We start from the raw sequence: 20,159 nt of genomic DNA on the forward strand, positions 1-20,159 counted from the left end.
AGGATGAGAACAGGAATCATACTCCGGTTGCGTGGAGGCAGCAGGAGGCCCCATTAGCTAAAGTGGTGCTTCAGGTTAAGAACAGTTTCAGGTTAAGTACGGACCTCCGGAATGAATTAAGTACTTAACCCGAGGTACCACTGTATGTATCTATCATCTATCAATCTATCTATCATCTATCTATCTATCTATCTATCTATCTATCTATCTCTATCTATCATCTATCTATCATCTATCTATCTATCTATCTATCTATCTATCTATCTATCTATCTATCTCTATCTATCATCTATCTATCTATCTATCTATCTATCTATCTATCTATCTATCATCTATCTATCTATCTATCTATCTATCTATCTATCTAATCATCTATCTATCATCATCTATCTATCTATCTATCATCTATCTATCTATCTATCTATCTATCTATCTATCTGTCTGTCTATCTATCTATCATCTCAACTCACCAAAGTCCAGTCCTGAACATGGTTGGGTTCAGGACCGCCATATCTCGGCTAGTCTTTGGGCCTTCAGATGAGAGATAAGTTGTAGCCAAGTGGTCTTTGAGTCTTTCCAACCCGGGGGGGGGGGGTATCCATCACACTCTTTCTGCTTCGATGAAGATTTGTGCTTGCCCAGTGCTAATCTCCCCCTCCTCAAATCTGATCTGGAAGATTTGGGGAACCCACAGAACAGATTTCAGGGTCGCGTGGGGAGAGGAGAAGGGGAGAAAGTTCTACTGCGCAAGTGTGAATCCTTGCATCGATGGTGCGAGTTATTTAGCACTCCATCGGGCGCAGCCCACTGACTCCCCCCTCCAGTTTGGCATATTTCTTCCCCTCCGATGCTGATCTTGTGTAAGCGGCCTCTACCAACCAGCGGGGTCTCTGAACAAGCCCTTGTGAAACTGGGTGAACAAGCTGGTTCTTATAGCTGTGCCCTCGATAATGGATTTTCTTCCCAACATGGAGAGACTAATCCATCTCCCCGGCAGGCCCCGTGGACTGCGCTGACCTTGGAATTAATGGTGAGACGCCTCCCAGAGGGATGCTCAAACCGGGAGCCCTGCGCTCTGAATTTTATTCCTCTCTATTAGTTGTAAAAATGGGTGTAAAAGGTTAGTCAATTAACAAGGCCAGTCAATTAAGGGAATTGGTTGGCGGCCACATTCCTCCCCCAACCCCAGCAGGCTGGTGCCAAGCGATTCCCCCTTTCGCCCGGCGAGGATTTATTAAGTGCCTAATGAGATCTCATCAATACGTCGTCGAAAGGTCCCTCTGTTTCTTCCTCCCCAAATTTCATTTGGCAGTTTTTAGACAAAGCAGCTGAAAATGTGCTGATCCCCCTTCTGTGAGTGATGGAGGATTGGGAAAGATAAGCACCCTTGGAGGAGTCTGTTGTGAGCTGATTATTATTATTATTATTATTATTATTACAGTGGTACCTCGCAAGACGAATGCCTCGGAAGATGAAAAACTCGCAAGACGAAAGAGTTTTTCGTTTTCTGAGTTGCTTCGCAAGACGGATTTCCCTATGGGCTTGCTTCGCAAGACGAAACGTCTTGCGCCTCTTTTTTTAAAACCGCCAATGCATTCCTATGGGAAACCGTCAATACACAGTGGTGCTTCGCAAGACGAAAAAATTCACAAGACGAAAAAACTCGCAGAACGAATTAATTTCCTCTTGCGAGGCACCACTGTATTATTATTATTATTACTACTACTACTACTATTTTATTATTTGTACCCCACCCATCTGAATAGGTTGTCCCAGCCACTCTGGGCAGCTTCCAACAAACATAAAAGCATAATAAAGCACAGAATATTTAAAACTTCCTATACAGGGCTGCCTTCCGATGTCTTCTAAAAGTTGTATAGTTATTTATCTCCTTGTCATCTGATGGGAGAGCATTCCACGGGGTTCTGGTAATCAATCTATTTAGCAATATGTAGGCAGGTGCTGTCTCCATAATTTGGGTGGGCAGGTCCTTGGGAAGAGATGCCATTGAAGGAAAGGGCCGTATCTCGGGGTTGGAACAGCTGCTCTGCATGTAGAAGGATGTAGACCATCCTTAGCATCTTCAGGTAGGACAGGGAGGGATACCTGTCTGAAATCCTGGGAAACTTCTGCCAGTTGGTGTAGACAGTAGTGAGCCACATGGACCAATGATCTGACTTGGTGTGAGGCAACATTAGGGTTTCAAAAAGTGAAAATCCAGATTTTTTGCAAGATCTCCCCAAAAATTGAAGTTTTTGAGCTTTTTTTTTTTTTTTTTTTTTTTTAGGAAATTCACCCAAAAATCAACACTGGGTTGCCATATGGCTGGGTTTTCCCAAACATTTTTACCGATTTTTGAAAATTCTGCCCAGACGCTACTTCCGACGGACGAATCTCAGATATGTCCGGGAAATTCTGGACTTATGGCAGCCCTAGGCAACATCCATATTTGGGGGCATCATGGACAGGCCAGTGGTAATGTGGGTACTTCCCAAACAAATGTCACCCTTACCCAACTGGTGTGCAGAAGGAACCACATCACCAGCCCTGTCTGTATAGATTCTTCAAACCCATAATGCCGCGCTACCAGGGCTGGCTCAATATATTTTGCTGCCTGAGGCAGAATCAGAAATAGCAGCCATCGATACTCCATCCTGGGGATTAGGATCCAAGGCTGGCCAGGTTAATTTGGCCCCCGAGGCAGGAAATCCCACAAGAACACCTCCTTGTCCCTGAAAGTAAACTTGGAATAGAAACAAAGAAGTGTCCGTTCATGACACAAGAAATCTTAGTCTAACAGTAGGGCCGGCTCTGTGATGAAAGCAGATCTGACATTACTATGGGAGTTAAGGTTAACCCTAGCTGGAGTAAGTTGGCTTGGGGAGGCTGTCTGGAAAGGGTGCGAGTTGCGAAACTCCTCTAAAGTAGGTGTGGGGGACCCTCAGACCATGGGGCAGGTACAACCAGCAACTGGATTTCATTCATCATTCTGGGGCCCCCCAAACACTGCAGTTGTGTGGGGAATAGCCGAGAAGAAAAAAGACCTTGGCGTTGGTCAGTTGCGGGTCCTTCTTCTGCAAGAAGACCAAAGCAGAAAGGGAAGTTTCTCTTTTTTTAAAAAAATAATATTTTTTATTCATTTTAAAACATATTAATTGTCATACATTCCACAAAATTTCACCTCTTATACAATCTTTTGGACTTCCATCAGCACCTCTGATGATCTCCCATTTTTATGATTTCTTCTGCATTTCTTAAATTCATATTGCCTTTAATTATCATAACTAACGTCATCCTTTTCGTTCAATAATGCAATAATTCGAATTATTCCCCTTACAAAACTTCCTGCAAACCTACAAATGTAATCTGATCATCACAATTACTTTTCAAATACTCCGTAAATTTACGCCAATCTTCTGTGAATTTCTGGTCTCGCCGGTTTCGAATTCTTCCCATTAGTTTATCTACTTCTGCATAGTCCATCAATTTCATCCTCCAATCTTCTTTCGTCGGTAATTCTTCTTGCTTCCGTTTTTGTGCCAATAATATTCTTGCTGCCGTCATTGCATACAAAAACAGCTTACAATCATTTCTATTTATATCATCCCCTACAATGCCTAGTAAAAATGCTTCTGGTTTTTTAATGAATGTATATTTCAACATTTTTTTCATCTCATTATATATCATTTCCCAGAAGTTTTTCACCTTTTTACATTCCCACCACATATGGTAAAATGTTCCTACTTTTTCTTTACATTTCCAACATTTATTGCTTACCGTATACATTTTAGCCAATTTAACGGGTGTAATATACCATCTATAAAACATTTTCATCACATTTTCTAGAAAGGGAAGTTTCTCAGCAGAGGGGTAGAGTTGTATTCCTTGCAAATTGTATGCAGTTTTGGGGAGGCAATTGGACGTTGTAGCTTGAGGTCTAACATTGATGTTGGCCGGTTGGTAGCTTCTGTGAATGACTCCTTGCGAATCCTTCGCGAATGCGATGCTCTTTTGGATATTCACCAGCTATGAAAAATGACTCCACCTAAACATTAGGAAGAACTTCCTGACAGTAAGAGCTGTTCGAGAGTGGAATTTGCTGCCAAGGAGTGTGGTGGAGTCTCCTTCTTTGGAGGTCTTTAAGCAGAGGCTTGACAACCATATGTCAGGAGTGCTCTGATGGTGTTTCCTGCTTGGCAGGGGGTTGGACTCGATGGCCCTTCTGGTCTCTTCCAACTCTATGATTCTATGACTTCATTCATAGGGTGTTTCCAAGTAGACACGCCCAAAATGCCTTGGGGAATGGATTAATTAAGGAGGTGGGTTTTCCTTTCAGTTGGAAACTCTCTGCTTGCCCATCCATTGTAGTATTGTTCAGTTTCTTTCACAGCGTTTTACTACAGTAGTTGGGTGCCCTAGGAACGATTTAACCATTGGGTATACTCACATTGGGAACATCCCAATATTTCCCCTGTTTTGGGGGGTCTCCATGCTGGGACGCAGGTGGCGCTGTGGTCTATACCACAGAGCCTAGGGCTTGCCGATCAGAAGGTTGGCGGTTCAAATCCCCACGACGGGGTGAGCTCCTGTTGCTCGGTCCCTGCTCCTGCCAACCTAGCAGTTTGAAAGCAAGTCAAATTGCAAGTAGATAAATAGGTACCGCTCCGGCGGGAAGGTAAAAGGCGTTTCCGTGCGCTGCTCTGGTTCTCCAGAAGCAGCTTAGTCATGCTGGCCACATGACCCGGAAGCTATACGCCGGCTCCCTTGGCCAATAAAGTGAGATGAGCGCCGCAACCCCAGAGTCAGTCACGACTGGACCTAATGGTCAGGGGTCCCTTTACCTTTACCTTACATGCATATACTTTTTTCTGGTGGGAGGAGAATTCACTGGGGAAGGAGCATGGGAGTAGCCAAGGGGGGCAGCTGCCCCTCAAATCCTCAAGTATTGAAAAATGTTAAAAATACTCAATTAACTGAGGTTCTGCAGAAGCCTGCCCCCCTAATGTCCTCTTTGGGGGCGTCTCCCAATTTAAAAAATCCTGGCTGTGCTCATGGAAGAAGCGAGAGAAGCAGCCAGATGTGGAGTCGCATCCATAGCACTCACTCAAAAATCCAGAGGTTTCCACAAGCCCAAAAGGGACTGGCGGCCTGTGGATTAAATTATCCATTTATCCAGCCTAGACAGAACACATCAGCAGTATGTTTGCTAAGAGCTGCAGAATATGGGCACTGCCTGGGCGGCACTGGCTCCCGGTGGAGTACAGGGTCAGGTTTAAGGTGCTGGTTTTGACCTTTAAAGCCCTATGCGGCCTAGGACCCTCGTACCTACGGGACCACCTCTCCTGGTATGCCCCGCGGAGGACCTTAAGGTCCACAAATGACAACACTTCGGAGGTCCCAAGTGGCTAGATTGGTCTCAACTAGGGCCAGGGCCTTTTCAGCACTGGCCCCGACTTGGAGTAAACACTCTGTTACAAGAGACTAGGGCTCTGAGGGACTTGACATCTTTCTGCGGGGCCTGCAAGACCCTGTTCTGTCTGGCCTTTGGTTTGGACTCAGTCTGACCCTTATGTTTCCCTCCCCTTATAGTCTTGATTTACTGGCTACTTTTAAATCACATTTTAACTTGTATTTTAAATTGTTTTTTTCTCCTTCCTCTCTTTTCCCCCTCTTATGTTTTCATTGTGATTTTATTGGTGGTAGCCACTCCAAGCCCGGCTCTGGCCGGGGAGGGTGGGGTATAAATAAAATTATTATTATTGTTATTATTGTTATTATTGTTATTATTACTACTACTACTACTGCTACTACTACCAGTACACAGCTGGGCCCCTGAGCAGTGATGCCAGGTTCAAATTCTGCCTGATGGCAACTTGTATGCATAGGGAGATAGCAGGCAATGGCTGCACCTTCTCACATGGGAACAGTCGAAGGGTATGGGTTGGAAGTCACATAGGTGCGCACAATGTGCAAAAATATGTGGGTGTGTAGAAGTCAAGAGGGCAGATGATTCAGCTGGTTTTCTCCAACAGTAATTGCTTCTAAGGCGCTGCTCTGAAATATATGTGTAGGAACGTGGCTGTGTATGGTTTATATGGATTCGCAATAGTAGCAATGCATAGCAAGGAACTTAGGAAGCTGCCGTACGCAGAGTCAGACCACAGAGTTCGTCTAGCCCAGGGCTCTCCTGGTGCTTCTTGGAGATGATGGGAATTGAAGCAGGGACGTTTTGCATGGAAAATAGATGCTCTGCCTCTCAGCAAACCAATTAAAATGGTTTCACAAGCAGCAATTTCTGAAAGAGTGTGCATATAAATGTATGATCACAGTGTGTGTGTATATACAGTGGTACCTCTGGATGCGAACGGGATCTGTTCCGAAGCCCTGTTCACATCTTGAAGCGAACGCAACCCACGTCTGCGCGTGTTGCGATTCACCGCGTCTGTGCATGCGTAGGACGTCATTTTGAGTGTCTGCGCATGCGCGAGCGACAAAACCCGGAAGTAACACGTTCTGTTACTTCCGGGTCGCCGCAGAGCACAACCCGAAAATGCTCAACCCGAAGCTACTTTAACCTGAGGTATGATTGTATACAGTGGTACCTTGGGTTACATACGCTTCAGGTTACATATGCTTCAGGTTACAGACTCCGCTAACCCAGAAATAGTGCTTCAGGTTAAGAACTTTGCTTCAGGATGAGAACAGAAATCGTGCTCCGGCGGCGCGGAAGCAGCAGGAGGCCCCATTAGCTAAAGTGGTGCTTCAGGTTAAGAACAGTTTCAGGTTAAGAACGGACCTCCGGAACGAATGAAGTACTTAACCCGAGGTACCACTGTATGTTTCACTTTTATTACAAATGCTATAGTATCTTTCCAAATAACCCCTGTGGGGTGTAGCCCAGTTTCTTAGAATTCCTTTCCCAGACCAGATTCTTTGTCCTCTAACCTTAGGAGGATGCAACTGTTGAAGGTTTAGGGAAAGGAGACTAATAATAATAATAATAATAATAATAATAATAATACACCTTACAAACAGCCACAAAAGTTTTAAGGAGAATTGGAGGTGGGGGGAACCAGGGGAGAAATACAAAAAACCCCAAAACCTGTGAGGCCTTTTTGCACAACGTTTCTCCGCCCCCTACCACAAAAAGGCCATCTCAAAGAAAGCCACAAAAACATTCCGAAAATCCGCACCAAGTTGCGGGAAGATCCTGTGAGCACCTGCCAACTTCGGTTTAATTCTGACGGCCAATTGTCAGGAGCAGAGCTGGCCGTCAAAGCTCTCCCAATGGCAATCCAGTGGCTTCTGCAAGCATCCCCTCTAAGCCCGTTCAGATTAAGGGCCCCCCATTGTATCCAGACACCAACCTCCTCGGCTGGCTTAGCTCCACACACACACACACACACACACATCCTCATTACCATAGCCCAGGCTCAAGACAAGAGCCCATTGTGAAGAGGAGGCAAATGAGGCGAGAGGTCAAGCCACCCCCAAAATGGCGCCCCAGAAGGCAAGCCGTCGGCTGGGAGACAAAAGGAGGCGCTTCCAGGGGCTCCGTTGTCACTCCAGGTATCCTGGCCCAGATGGCCGTTGTTCTGCAGCTGGATGAAGGTCACGCGCATTACTAGCTCGGCCGCCCTGGATTCCAGGAGCGCATTATTCCGATAGACGCCCAGCCCGGCCCTCGCTGCCTTGGAGAACAGATGGCCCCCAAGTTGCACAATGACCAGGCTCAAGACCCGTGGAAGCATCTGCAGTCGGCATTCTCGCCCAGAGAAATCTCCTCGCCCTCCCAGCTCCCACCCAGCCATCTGCTGCCAGAAGACGGACCTTTTCAGGAATATATATTGTCAATTAAAAGCGGCCGGGGTGGGGCTGGGGAGCTCCCCCCAGTGGGCTTTGTCTTGCAGCACAAACACACAAGATTTTGGGGGGGAGGCCCTGCGATAAATCAAGAGCCCGGTTATGGGTTCGAGTGGCAGGCCTGAAGGCACGTGCGCTGGGCTGTTCCTCTTGCTGGACTGTGCAAATTTGCTTTGGTTTGTTTCTTTTTTCATGGCAGCGCTTAGATGCTGCTTGCTTGCAATAAAACCTCTAAGTGGCTTACAAAGAAACCCGCCGACGTTAAAATGACCGGTAAGAGAAAGCTGAAAGCAAGTATGTAAAAACATTGCAAAAAGCTGAAATCAGGAGTGAGCAAAAGTGAGTGGAAGACATGCCAGAATTCTGTAAGTGTGGAAGGCTTGCAATAACAACAAGTTTCAAGCAGACACGAAAAAGGGTATAGTTATGTCAGTAGGTAAAGAGCTCCAAAATCTGGGTGTTGCCACACTAAAATATTGATTTCTTACAACATTCTTTCACTGCAACAGAACCAGTGCCATACTTTGGGGATTTGGTATCCTGTTTTTTATGGCTTTATATTGATTTATGGTCTTTGTTAGGTTTCATATATTCTATGTTGCACACCACTTTAGCTTTTAAAAATGTATATGAATAAGTTTATTTAACTTAGTAATTAACATTAAATAATAACAATACGGTGGTACCTTGGTTTACGAACTTAATCCATCCCAGAAGTCCGTTCTTAAACCGAAGCATTCTTAAACCAAGGCATGCTTTCCCATAGCAGCGGGGGACTCAATTTACAAATGGAACACACTCAACATGTTCTGCTTCCAAGGCAAAGTTTACAAACCAAAACACTTCCTTCCGGGTTTGCAGCATTCTTAATCTAAGCTGTTCTTAAATCAAGGTGGAGATAGGAAGTCATTACTTGAAACAATGTAACTAATTTGTAAAAATTTGGAAATTCAATAAAAATTATACAGTCGTACCTTGGAAGTTGAACGGAATCCGCTCCGGAAGTCTGTTTGACTTCCAAAACGTTCAGAAACCAAAGCGCGGCTTCTGATTGGCTGCAGGAAGCTCCTGCAGCCAATCGGAATCCCTGTCGGACGTTTGGCTTCCAAAAATAGTTCACAAACCGGAACAGCCACTTCTGGGTTTGCAGCGTTCAGGAGCCAAAACGTTCGAGAACTAAGCTGTTCGAAAACCAAGGTACGACTGGATAGGGAAAAGAGAACATTACATGTGAATAAGCGTACAAGTGTACAGCTCAACTATTGTGTACTTGGATTATACAGTCGAATGGAACATGTGAACAGCCCTTAGTTGCCACTGGTGCCTAGCAAGTCACACTCTGGCTGCCCCACCCATCCCATAATGACAACTTAACACCCTCAAATAAAACCTTCAATGTAAGAAGAGGCTGCTGGGCTGTTGCCGGGATTCGAACCGCCGACCTTCTGATCAGCAAGTCCTAGGCTCAGTGGTTTAACCCACAGTGCCACCCGCGTCCCTATATACATGTACACCCCCCTTTTCCAAGCAACCTTGTGAAAGATGGAGCCAGCAGAATTAATCTGAGCCTTTTCCAGGGAGAAAAATGTATCCATGTTCACTCAAGGATGTTATGGGGGCCCAGATACCACGCTGGGCAGCCCCATATTAAAGGATTTGTTTGTTTTGAACCACAGTGGACAAGGCCATATGCAAGCTTCTCTCTGTGTGTGATCATTTTAACTCCCAGTTTCACCTTGCTCATGAAATGCAAAGCAAATGTCCCTCTTTCTTTTTTGTCTGGTGCCAGAAAGAGTTGCTTGCTTTCTTTCTGCATATCCAGCCTTTTTTTTTATCATCACAGGTCATTTGAGGGAAACGAGAAACCAGTTCTCCCTAATTCCTTAATTCCGCTGCCTCTAAAGTAGAGCAGGCTGATCGACACAATGTTTAGCAAATCTTTAGGCTGCTTAAAAAAATTATTATTAGGATTCTTTGTGAACTCGGTTGGCCAAATCAGCCCCCAGTTTCTGCGCTCAAATCTGTGACCTTGGAGAGAGCGTGTGTGGGTTTTTTTGCAAAACCCTCTGTGCATTCAGTGCGTCAGGCGTCGGGCTATCACATGTCATTTTTACATTTTACTTCCTAGACAGATGAGGGGAGGCTGAGTTATCTCCTGGCAATGCCCCCCTGATTTGATAGCAATGGAACTTGGTAGGTTTGCTCTGTGTCAGGGCCCAAGTTCCATGCCAGGAATAAATTAATTAAAAAGTTCCGGAAGAACACGGTTAAAAAATATACTGCTTGACAATCTGTAATCTTGGTGCATGTTTAAGCGTTTCCAAAATCAGCCCCTTGAGGCAAACCCCAAAGTCACTGGGAAATCATTGTGAAAGCCTGGTCCCTGTGACCTGCCCTCTGGGATTGTCCCTGAGACGAAATCAGGAGCGGACCTCAGTCATATTCACACCCTCCCTTGATGCAGGCGGGAGTTGGTGCCTAGAGAGCCTGCATTTTGGGAGGAAAATATGCCTGACGGGTTCCCATTTGGGGGTTTGTGGGCTGTGCTATAATCAATGGTGGAGTTTTGCGTGTTCCAGGCATCCCTGGTGGTTGGACTGGGAATGTGCTGTCTGAAATTCTGGAGAGCTGCTGCCAATCAGCACAGACAATACTGCTCTTAGAACACAACAACAACACAGCAACAACAACAACAACAACAACAATTATATTATTTATACCCCGCCTACCTGGCTGGGTTTCCCCAGCCACTCTGGGCAGCTTCCAAGACAATATTAAAATACAGTAATGCATCAAACATCAAAAGCTTCCCTAATAATTTTATCAAATAAAAAGATTCCTTCCAGTAGCACCTTAGAGACCAACTAAGTTTGTTATTGGTATGAGCTTTCGTGTGCATGCACACTTCTTCGGATACGAAAGCTCATACCAATAACAAACTTAGTTGGTCTCTAAGGTGCTACTGGAAGGAATTTTTTTATTTTATTTTGACTACGGCAGACCAAAATAGCTACCTACCTGTAAATAAATTTATTATTTATACCCTGCCCATCTGGCTGGGTTTCCCCAGCCACTCTGGGCGGCTTCCAACAAAATATTAAAAACACAATACAGCATTAAACATTAAAAACTCGCCTAAACAAGGCTACCTTCAGATGTCTTCTAAAAGTCAGATAGTTGTTTATTTCCTTGACATCTGACAGGAGGGCATTCCACAGGGCAGGCGCCACCACCGAGAAGGCCCTCTGCCTGGTTCCCTGTAACTTCACTTCTCGCAGGGAGGGAAGCGCCAGAAGGCCCTCGGAGCTGGACCTCCATGTCTGGGCTGAATGATTGGGGGTGGATCTCAGCCCAAGACCTGTGTACTTTCCTGCTTGAGTTTGGGGTCTCCCTCACCCCCCCCCCACTTCCCAATCTTTCAGATTATGGAGCCCAAGCATGCAATAGGAGTTCTGAAAAGTAGAGTGACCTAATCCAGTTTCCATGGCTACTCCAGTAGATTAATGGCATTTTTAGCCGTAATCTGAATGACAAGCATTATTATTTTCGTGACGCCAGAGCTCTGTGGCTCTGCTTTCAAATGCATCAGTCACATGAATGCAATTTTTAAAAAAATGAGCATCCTTTAAACGGCAGAACGTTAACGGCCAATTCCGCCCTTTTGGAAGCTTGAGCCTAGGTTGTGTGTGCGGTCGTTGCGGGGTTTTTTTTTTGCAGCTTTGTATAAATAAGGAGTGAATTGTTCCATGAGCGGCTGAGGGGGTGGATTTCCCAGTGGAGGAAAGGGGATGTTGTATCATTTCAAAAACGCGTATGAACTGCTTTGATGCCCGTTTTAAAAATAAACCAGCCATTATCGTTGCCTGGCGCTTGGAGAGAGGGGAGGAGCCGCCGCTGCCTGATTCCTACAGTAGCTAAAAGTGTTCTGCGTGGAAAGACAGATGTTTAGCCGGAGGAGAGAGACGCAAGCTGGTGTGTCCTTGGAATGACACCGATTCTGGCTTCCTAGATATAGGCAAGGGGTTCCTCCCCCCCCCCTGCCCTGGGCGCTGCTCATCGCTGGGTAAATCCATGCGGCTGTGCAGGGAGGTTTTGAGGCCTCTACCTCTGCCCATTTTCTAGAAGAATCATAGAGCTGCAAAGGGACCCGAGGGTCATCTAGTCCAACCCCCTGCCGTCGCAGCTGAGAAGAGGCTCCAAGTTGCTTTAAATAGTGTGTGGTCGTGCAGGGAGGGAGGCATGTTTCAATCACTTGAAACTCTGTGATTTCAGTAAATTTTTCAACTCCCCCTGCATGGTAGACCGGTACATTTGTTCCCTTCCGTCATACGGGATGGCAGAGACAGGAAGCTGGTCATTTGTGTAACAAGGAACTGGGGGGGTCCCTCGGGAACCCCTTCTTCATTGCTATAAATGGCCTCAAGAGTGGAGGGGGGCAATTGACACTGGAGAATAGGGGTTGGAGGGTGGACTTTGCTGGCCTGGTCATGTTGTGCAGATGCCTGATGATCGTCTTCCAACGCAACTACTCTATTCTGAACTTAAAAATGGAAAGCGTAATGCTGGTGGTCAACAAAAGAGGTTTAAAGACTGTCTCAAGGCAAATCTTTAAAAAATGTGGTATAAACACCGACAACTGGAGAACACTGGCCTGCGAGCGCTCCAGTTGGAGAACAGCCTTTACCAAAGGTGTCATGGGCTTTGAAGACACTCAAACTCAGGACACAAGGGAGAAGCGTGCTAAGAGGAAGGCACGCTTGGCAAATCCACACCGTGATCAACTCCTGCCCAGAAACCAATGTCCCCACTGTGGAAGGACGTGTGGGTCCAGAATTGGCCTCCACAGTCACTTACGGACTCATTGTTAAAACCGTGTTTATGGAAGACAATCTTACTCGGCTACAAGTGATCGCCAAAGAAGGAGGAGGAGGAGGCATAAACCTTCCCCTGCCAGGACCACAAAAAAGGCTAGTCGCTCCCAGCATTGGGGTGGAATTTTTTGTGGTCTGGAGCTGTCAAATACATGGAGGCAGTCACCTGAGCACATTTTACCTGTCTGCAGGGCCGGATTTAGGTTTGATGCGGCCCTAAGCTACTGAAGGTAATGGGGCCCTTTATATGTCCAGCTGTCCTTTGTCAACAACAAATTGTCACTGGTTTTTCTGTTGAATATATGCTATATGGTAATTTAATTGCATTACAGTTGGACGCTCCGGTTGCGAACGTGATCAGTGCGGGAGGCACGTTTGCAACCCGCAGAGTTCACAACCTGCAACGCCGGGTCTGCGCACACAATCTGCACACACGCGGGTCACAATTCGGCGCTTCTGTGCATGTGCGATTTAGCCCTTCTGCGCATGCGCAAAGCACTGAAACCCGGAAGTAACCTGTTCCGGTACTTCCGGGTTTGGCGCGGTGCACAACCTGAAAACACACAGCCTGAAGCTTCTGTAACCTGAGGTATGACTGTCATACCTCAGGATAAATACGCTTCAGGATAAGTATTTTCGTCTTGCGCTCCGTGGCGACCCGGAAGTAGCAGAGCGCGTTACTTCCGGGTTTCGCTGCTCGCGCATGCGCAGACGGTCAAAATGACATCACGCGCATGCGCGGAAGTGGCGAAACGCGACCCACGCACGTGCAGATGCACTGTCGCATCTTACGTTCTGTTCAGGATGCGAACGGGGCTCCGGAACAGATCCCGTTTGCTTCCTGAGGTACCACTGTACTTTCTATGGGAAAGCGCACCTTGGTTTTGGAACGCTTTGGTTTTGGAACACACTTCCTGAACGGATTAATTTTGAGAACCAAGATACCACTGTAGATAGAAAGGAGCAAACCAGTGATATTTTAGGGAGCAGGCTAGCAGGCGGGGCCCATGACTTACATCATAGGAGCCTACACAACACAAAACACTGTTGCTGTATGTAGGTTTTTTATATTTTGGAATGTACATCCAGTTATTTTTTCCTTTTAATTTTTTGGGGACCCCCAAGAGAATGGGGCCCTAAGCTATAGCTTGTTTAGCTTCTACGGAAATCCGGCACTGCCTGTCTGGCTTCTAAAACATCTTCTGCAATAAATCTGCTAGTCCCTAAGGTGCCAAAATCAGACTCTTGGTTGGTTTTGTTGTTCCAGGCTAACAATGGGGTTTCCCCGTCCTTCCGACTATCCACACCTGCATTTGAAAGAGGAAGCTGATTTCTGTTTCTCTCTCTCTCTCTTAGCACTGGAGATCCCAAGACAGCGAGGAGTATGAGGCGGAAGGTAAGAGAGGAATCTTAATTCATGGAGTTAGGGGGAAGGCGTTTCCCTCCTCCTAAGTTGAAAAATACAAATAAATGTTTTAAGTATAATGGACTCTAGCGAGGGCAGCTATAAAGTGAGAAATGAATGCTTTTTTTTTTTTAGTGTTCTTGTGCTTTCAAGTCAGAGCTGCAAAACGAGCAGCTAGCACACTCTGGTCATTTCAAAATGTGGGATTTCGGATCAGAATGCCAACGTTTCTGCGGGGTTTGCCATTTAAATTGGGTTCCAGCATTTCCACAGAGATAGGAACCTCTCGCCAACCCAGAAGTCACCTTGCCTTCAAATTGTATTTATTCATTCATGTCCCTTGTTTCTCTCTCTCTCTCTCTCTCTCTCTCTCTCTCTCTCTCTCTCACACACACACACACACACACACACACACACAGCTGGCTGGATTTGTAGTCCAGAACATCTGGAGAGCACCAGATTTGCAAAACTGAGTTAGAGTAGACCTGGAGTAAATGACCTCCATTTCCATGGAGGCCTACTGAGGCAAAAAAGCAGCAGCCACGCTTCTGAAGATATAAAAGCCAGTACTTACTTGGATTAGTCTCGGATGCTAGTCAGAACTTGCACGTCCTGTTCCGGGGATGCCCTCCCCAAAGATGTTCTACGGGCACCAACGATGCTTTCATTTAGCCTCCAGACAAAACATGCTTTTCTTCATCCGGCAACATTGATTTCAGTAGATCAAGCAGTTATAATAATAATAAAATTTTATTTATATCCCGCCCTCCCCAACCGAAGCCGGGTTCAGAGCGGCTAACAACAGTAAAATAATACAGCATTCTAAAAATCAATTCATTATAAAATCAGTTCAAATCAAATTGATGGCAACCATTGGGCTAGAGTTCTGTAAAGAATTACCAAAGAAGGGGGTCAGGCTGTGCCTTGGCCAAAGACCTGGTGGAACAGCTCCGTCTTGCAGGCCCTGCGGAAAGATGTCAAGTCCCGCAGGGCCCTAGTCTCTTGTGACAGAGCGTTCCACCAGATCGGAGCAACAGCCGAAAAAGCCCCGGCTCTGGTTAAGGCCAGCCTAACCTCCCTGTGGCCCGGGACCTCCAAGATGTTTTTATTTAATAATAATAATAATAATAATTTATTATTTATACCCCGCCCATCTGGCTGGGTTTCCCCAGCCACTCTGGGCGGCTTCCAAAAGAATATTAAAATACTGTGATACATCAAACATTAAAAGCTTCCCTAAACAGGGCTGCCTTCAGATGTCTTCTAAAAGTCTGGTAGTTGTTGTTCTCTTTGACATCTGGTGGGAGGGCGTTCCACAGGGAGGGCGCCACTACCGAGAAGGCCCTCTGCCTGGTTCCCTGTAACTTGGCTTCTCGCAGTGAGGGAACCGCCAGAAGGCTCTTGGTGCTGGACCTCAGTGTCCGGGTAGAGCGATGGGGGTGGAGACGCTCCTTCAGGTATACTGGACCGAGGCCGTTTAGGGCTTTAAAGGTCAACACCAACACTTTGAATTGTGCTCGGAAACGTACTGGGAGCCAATGTAGGTCTTTCAAGACCGGTGTTATATGGTCTCGGCGGCTGCTCCCAGTCACCAGTCTGGCCGCTGCATTCTGGATTAGTTGTAGTTTCTGGGTCACCTTCAAAGGTAGCCCCACGTAGAGCGCATTGCAGTAGTCCAAGCGGGAGATAACCAGAGCATGCACCACTCTGGCAAGGCAGTCCGCGGGCAGATAGGGTCTCAGCCTACGTACCAGATGGAGCTGGTACACAGCTGCCCTGGACACGGATTTAACCTGTGCCTCCATGGACAGCTGTGAGTCCAAATTGACTCCCAGGCTGCGCACCTGGTCCTTCAGGGGCACAGTTACCCCATTCAGGACCAGGGAATCCTCCACACCTGCCCGCCTCCTGTCCCCCAGAAACAGTACTTCTGTCTTGTCAGGATTCAATCTCAATCTGTTTGCCGCCATCCATCCTCCAACCGCCTCCAGACACTCACACAGGACCGTCACCGCCTTCACTGGTTCTGATTTGAAAGAGAGGTAGAGCTGGGTATCATCTGCATACTGATGAACACCCAGCCCAAACCTCCTGATGATCTCTCCCAGCGGCTGCATATAGATGTTAAAAAGCATGGGGGAGAGGACAGAACCCTGAGGCACCCCACAAGTGAGAGCCCAGGGGTCTGAACACTCATCCCCCACCACAACTTTCTGAACACGGTCCAGGAGGAAGGAGCGGAACCACTGTATGACAGTACCCCCAGCTCCCAGCCCCTCAAGACGGTCCAGAAGGATGTTATGGTCGATGGTATCAAACGCCGCTGAGAGATCCAGCAGAACTAGGAAACAGCTCTCACCTTTGTCCCTAGCCCGCCGGAGATCATCAACCAGTGCGACCAAGGCAGTTTCAGTCCCGTGATGAGGCCTGAATCCTGACTGGAAGGGATCCAAATGGTCCGCTTCTTCCAGGCGTGCCTGGAGTTGTTCAGCCACCACTCGCTCAATCACCTTGCCCAAGAATGGAAGATTTGAGACTGGGCGATAGTTGGCCATCGTGGCCACATCTAAAGATGGTTTTTTAAGAAGCGGTTTAATAACCGCCTCTTTCAGCGGGTCTGGGAAGACTCCCTCACGGAGGGAAGCATTTGAGGACCGTAAGGTCCTCCGTGGGACATTCCAGTACGTGGGTCTTAGGCCATATAGGGCTTTAAAGGTACAGGGGCCCCTGACCATTAGGTCCAGTTGTGACCGACTCTGGGGTTGCGGCGCTCATCTCGCTTTATTGGCCAAGGGAGCCGGCATACAGCAGCCCCGCGTAGAGCGAGTTGCAATAATCCAGCGAGTTACGAATCTCCCTCGTGGATTTGCCTTCTGCTTTGAGTGACTAGTGTTCTGCTTTTGGTCCCTTACCTTTCCTGCCCCGACCTGGCCACAGTGATCCATGCAACGGTCATCTCCAGGCTTGACTACTGTAATTCGCTCTACGCGGGGCTGCCCTTGAAGCTGTCCCAGAAACTCCAATGGGTACAGAATGCTGCAGCGAGGCTCCTCACGGGGTCTCTGCCATGGGAGCATATTCACCCAGTGCTTTTCCAGCTGCACTGGCTCCCGGTGGAGTTCAGGGTCAGATTTAAGGTGCTGCTTTTGACCTTTAAAGCCCTTCACAGCCTAGGACCCTCGTACTTACGGGACCATCTCTCCTGGTATGCCCCACGGAGGACCTTAAGGTTCATAAATAGCAACACCTTAGAGGTCCCGGGCCCTGAGGAAGTCAGATTAGCCTCAACCAGAGCCAGGGCCTTTTCAACACTGGCCCCGGCCTGGTGGAACGCTCTCTCATGAGACCAGGGCCCTGCAGGATCTGATTTTTTTTCCACAGGGCCTGTAAGACAGAGTTGTTCTGCCTGGCCTTTGGCTTGGAATCAACTTTCCCCTCTTTCTTTTTTCCTTTCTCCTTCTGTGATGGAACTCCTATTTGGGGACTTCCCTGGCTTTTTTCTGGCCCACGTAGGACCAGTCTGGATAGTTGATCTTGGTGAAGATTTGACGTTTTCATCCCCAAAAAGTTTGAGTTTCTACTGAAATGAGGCTGCATTTTAATGTTGTATTTAATCTTGTTTTTAAGTTGTATTTTAATCAATTGTTTTATATCAGGTGTTAGCCACCCTAAGCCCGGTCTTGGCTGGGGAGGGTGGGGTATAAATAAATTATGATGATGATGATGATGATGCAACAATTCTTCTTAAGATATGTTTTGAAAACTTCCTGTTGTTGTTGTTGTTGTTGTTGTTATTTTCTTCCTAACCGTGTTTCTTTTTCAATATAAGCTTATTCTTCTTTTTTCCCCTTTAAGGTCAGTTGAGATTCTGGAATCCCGATGACCTGAATGCCTCCCCAAACATCTCCCCCACTCAAGACTGGATAGAGGAGAAGCTGCACGAGGTCTGCGAAAGCTTAGGCATCTCCAGAGATGGACATCTCAGCAGAAAGAAGCTGGTCTCCATTTGCAAACAGTACGGCTTGCAGAATGTCGACATGCAGGTACCCGTTCTGAGCACTTTCCCCTTCTTCTCAATTCAGGCTGGCTGCAGATTATTATTATTATTATTATTATTATTATTATTATTATTTATACCCCACCCTCCCCGGCCAGAGCCGGGCTCAGGGCGGCTAACACCAATAAAATCACAGTAAAAACATAATAGGAGGAAAAGGGGGGACCAATTTAAAATACAGGTTAAAATGCAATTTAAAATGCAGCCTCATTTATGAAGCTAAAGGTGAAGGGACCCCTGACCATTAGGTCCAGTCGTGACCGACCCTGGGGTTGCGGCGCTCATCTTGCTTTACTGGCCGAGGGAGCCGGCGTACAGCTTCCGGGTCATGAGGGCAGCATGACTTAAGCCGCTTCTGGCAAACCAGTGCAGAGCACGGAAATGCCGTTTACCTTCCCGCCGGAGCGGTACCTATTTATCTACTTGCACTTTGAGGTGCTTTCGAACTGCTAGGTTGGCAGGAGCAGGGACTGCGCAACGGGAGCTCACCCCGTCGCGGGGATTCGAACCGCCGACCTTCTGATCGGCAAGTCCAAGGCTCTGTGGTTTAACCCACAGCGCCACCCGCATCCCATTATAGTAGCCGATAAATCAAGACCATATGGGGAGGGAAACATAAGGGTGAGACTGAGTCCAAACCAAAGGCCAGGCAGAACAGCTCTGTCTTGCAGGCCCTGCGGAAAGATGTCAAGTCCCGCAGGGCCCTGGTCTCATGAGACAGAGCGTTCCACCAAGTTGGGGCCAGTAGCGGTTCTCCCCTTTTTCTGCTCTATCTGAGCATGTATTTTGTTCCTTCTCAGGTGGCAGAGGACGTCTTCCGCAACCTCGAGCACGACGGCACGATGAGCATCGAAGACTTTTTCTACAGCTTCTTCAAAATCGGGAAGCCTCTCCCACCTTCGGCTTCGACTCCCTACAGGCAACTCAAGCGCCATCTCTCCATGCAGGTGAGAAACCTCAGGTGTTCTGCCCCCTCCCCACCCCCATCTCAATTGTCTGAAATCAGTTGGATTTCACCCCCATCGTTCTGCCTGGACACTGAGGTCCAGCTCCGAGGGCCTTCTTGCGGTCCCCTCACTGCGAGAGGCCAAGTTACAGGGAACCAGGCAGAGGGCCTTCTCGGTGGTGGCGCCCACCCTATGGAACGCCCTCCCACCAGATGTCAAAGCGATAAACAACTACCTGACATTCAGAAGACATCTGAAGGCAGCCCTGTTCAGGGAAGTTTTTAATATGTGACATTTTAGTGTATTTTTCATCTTTGTTGGAAGCCACCCAGAGTGGCTGGGGAAACCCAGCCAGATGGGCGGGGTACAAATAATAAATGATGATGATGATGATGATGATGATGATGATGGAAGAACGAGTAACGAGGAAACCCCAACCAAAAAGCAATAGCAAGAAAAACTGATGAGCTATGCGGAGTTGGCAAAGTTAACATATAAATTATGTTAGAAGTACGGTGGTGCCTCGCAAGACGAAATTAATTCGTTCCGCGAGTCTCTTCGTCTAGCGGTTTTTTCGTCTTGCGAAGCAACCCTATTAGCGGATTAGCGCTATTAGCGGTTTAGCGGCTATTAGCGGCTATTAAAGGCTTAAGGGATTAGCGGATTAGCTGTTAAAAGGCTATTAGCGGTTTAGCGGCTTAGAAAAAGGGGGTGGGGAGTGAAAAAAAATCTCAAGACTCGCAAGACATTTTCGTCTTGCGAAGCAAGCCCATAGGGAAATTCGTCCTGCGAAGCGCATTGAAAAACGGAAAACTCTTTCGTCTAGCGGGTTTTCTGTCTTGCGAGGCATTCGTCTTGCGGGGCACCACTGTATAGCGTTCCCAAAGCAAGGAATTGATTTTACTCTTCAAACCCCTCTGTGGTCTTTGCAGTTGGGAAATAAGTTTTTATGTAGACTAGAAAGGGCTTCGAGTCTTCTTTAAAAGATTCCAAATTTGTATCTCTTATCAGTGCCG

At 47.1% G+C, this 20,159-nt stretch overlaps 1 protein-coding gene across 17 annotated transcripts in view; it reads left to right on the forward strand.

Annotated features, from left to right (window-relative positions):
• NIN (ninein) overlaps positions 1-20,159 on the forward strand; it is a 124,420-nt gene that overhangs the window by 53,931 nt on the left and 50,330 nt on the right. For all 17 annotated transcript variants that reach the window (XR_014509407.1, XR_014509408.1, XR_014509409.1 and 14 more), the window contains exons 6-8: positions 14,091-14,130; positions 17,995-18,182; positions 18,997-19,143. Coding sequence is in view for 10 of the 17 variants with exons in the window: in XM_083433082.1 (XP_083289208.1) it covers positions 14,091-14,130; positions 17,995-18,182; positions 18,997-19,143 (375 nt within the window). In the remaining 7 variants the exon portion in view is untranslated. The remainder of the gene's footprint in view (positions 1-14,090; positions 14,131-17,994; positions 18,183-18,996; positions 19,144-20,159) is intronic.

Source organism: Podarcis tiliguerta, assembly GCF_965153285.1.
Source record: "Podarcis tiliguerta genome assembly, chromosome: 1".
NCBI classification, from domain to species: Eukaryota; Metazoa; Chordata; class Lepidosauria; order Squamata; family Lacertidae; genus Podarcis; species Podarcis tiliguerta.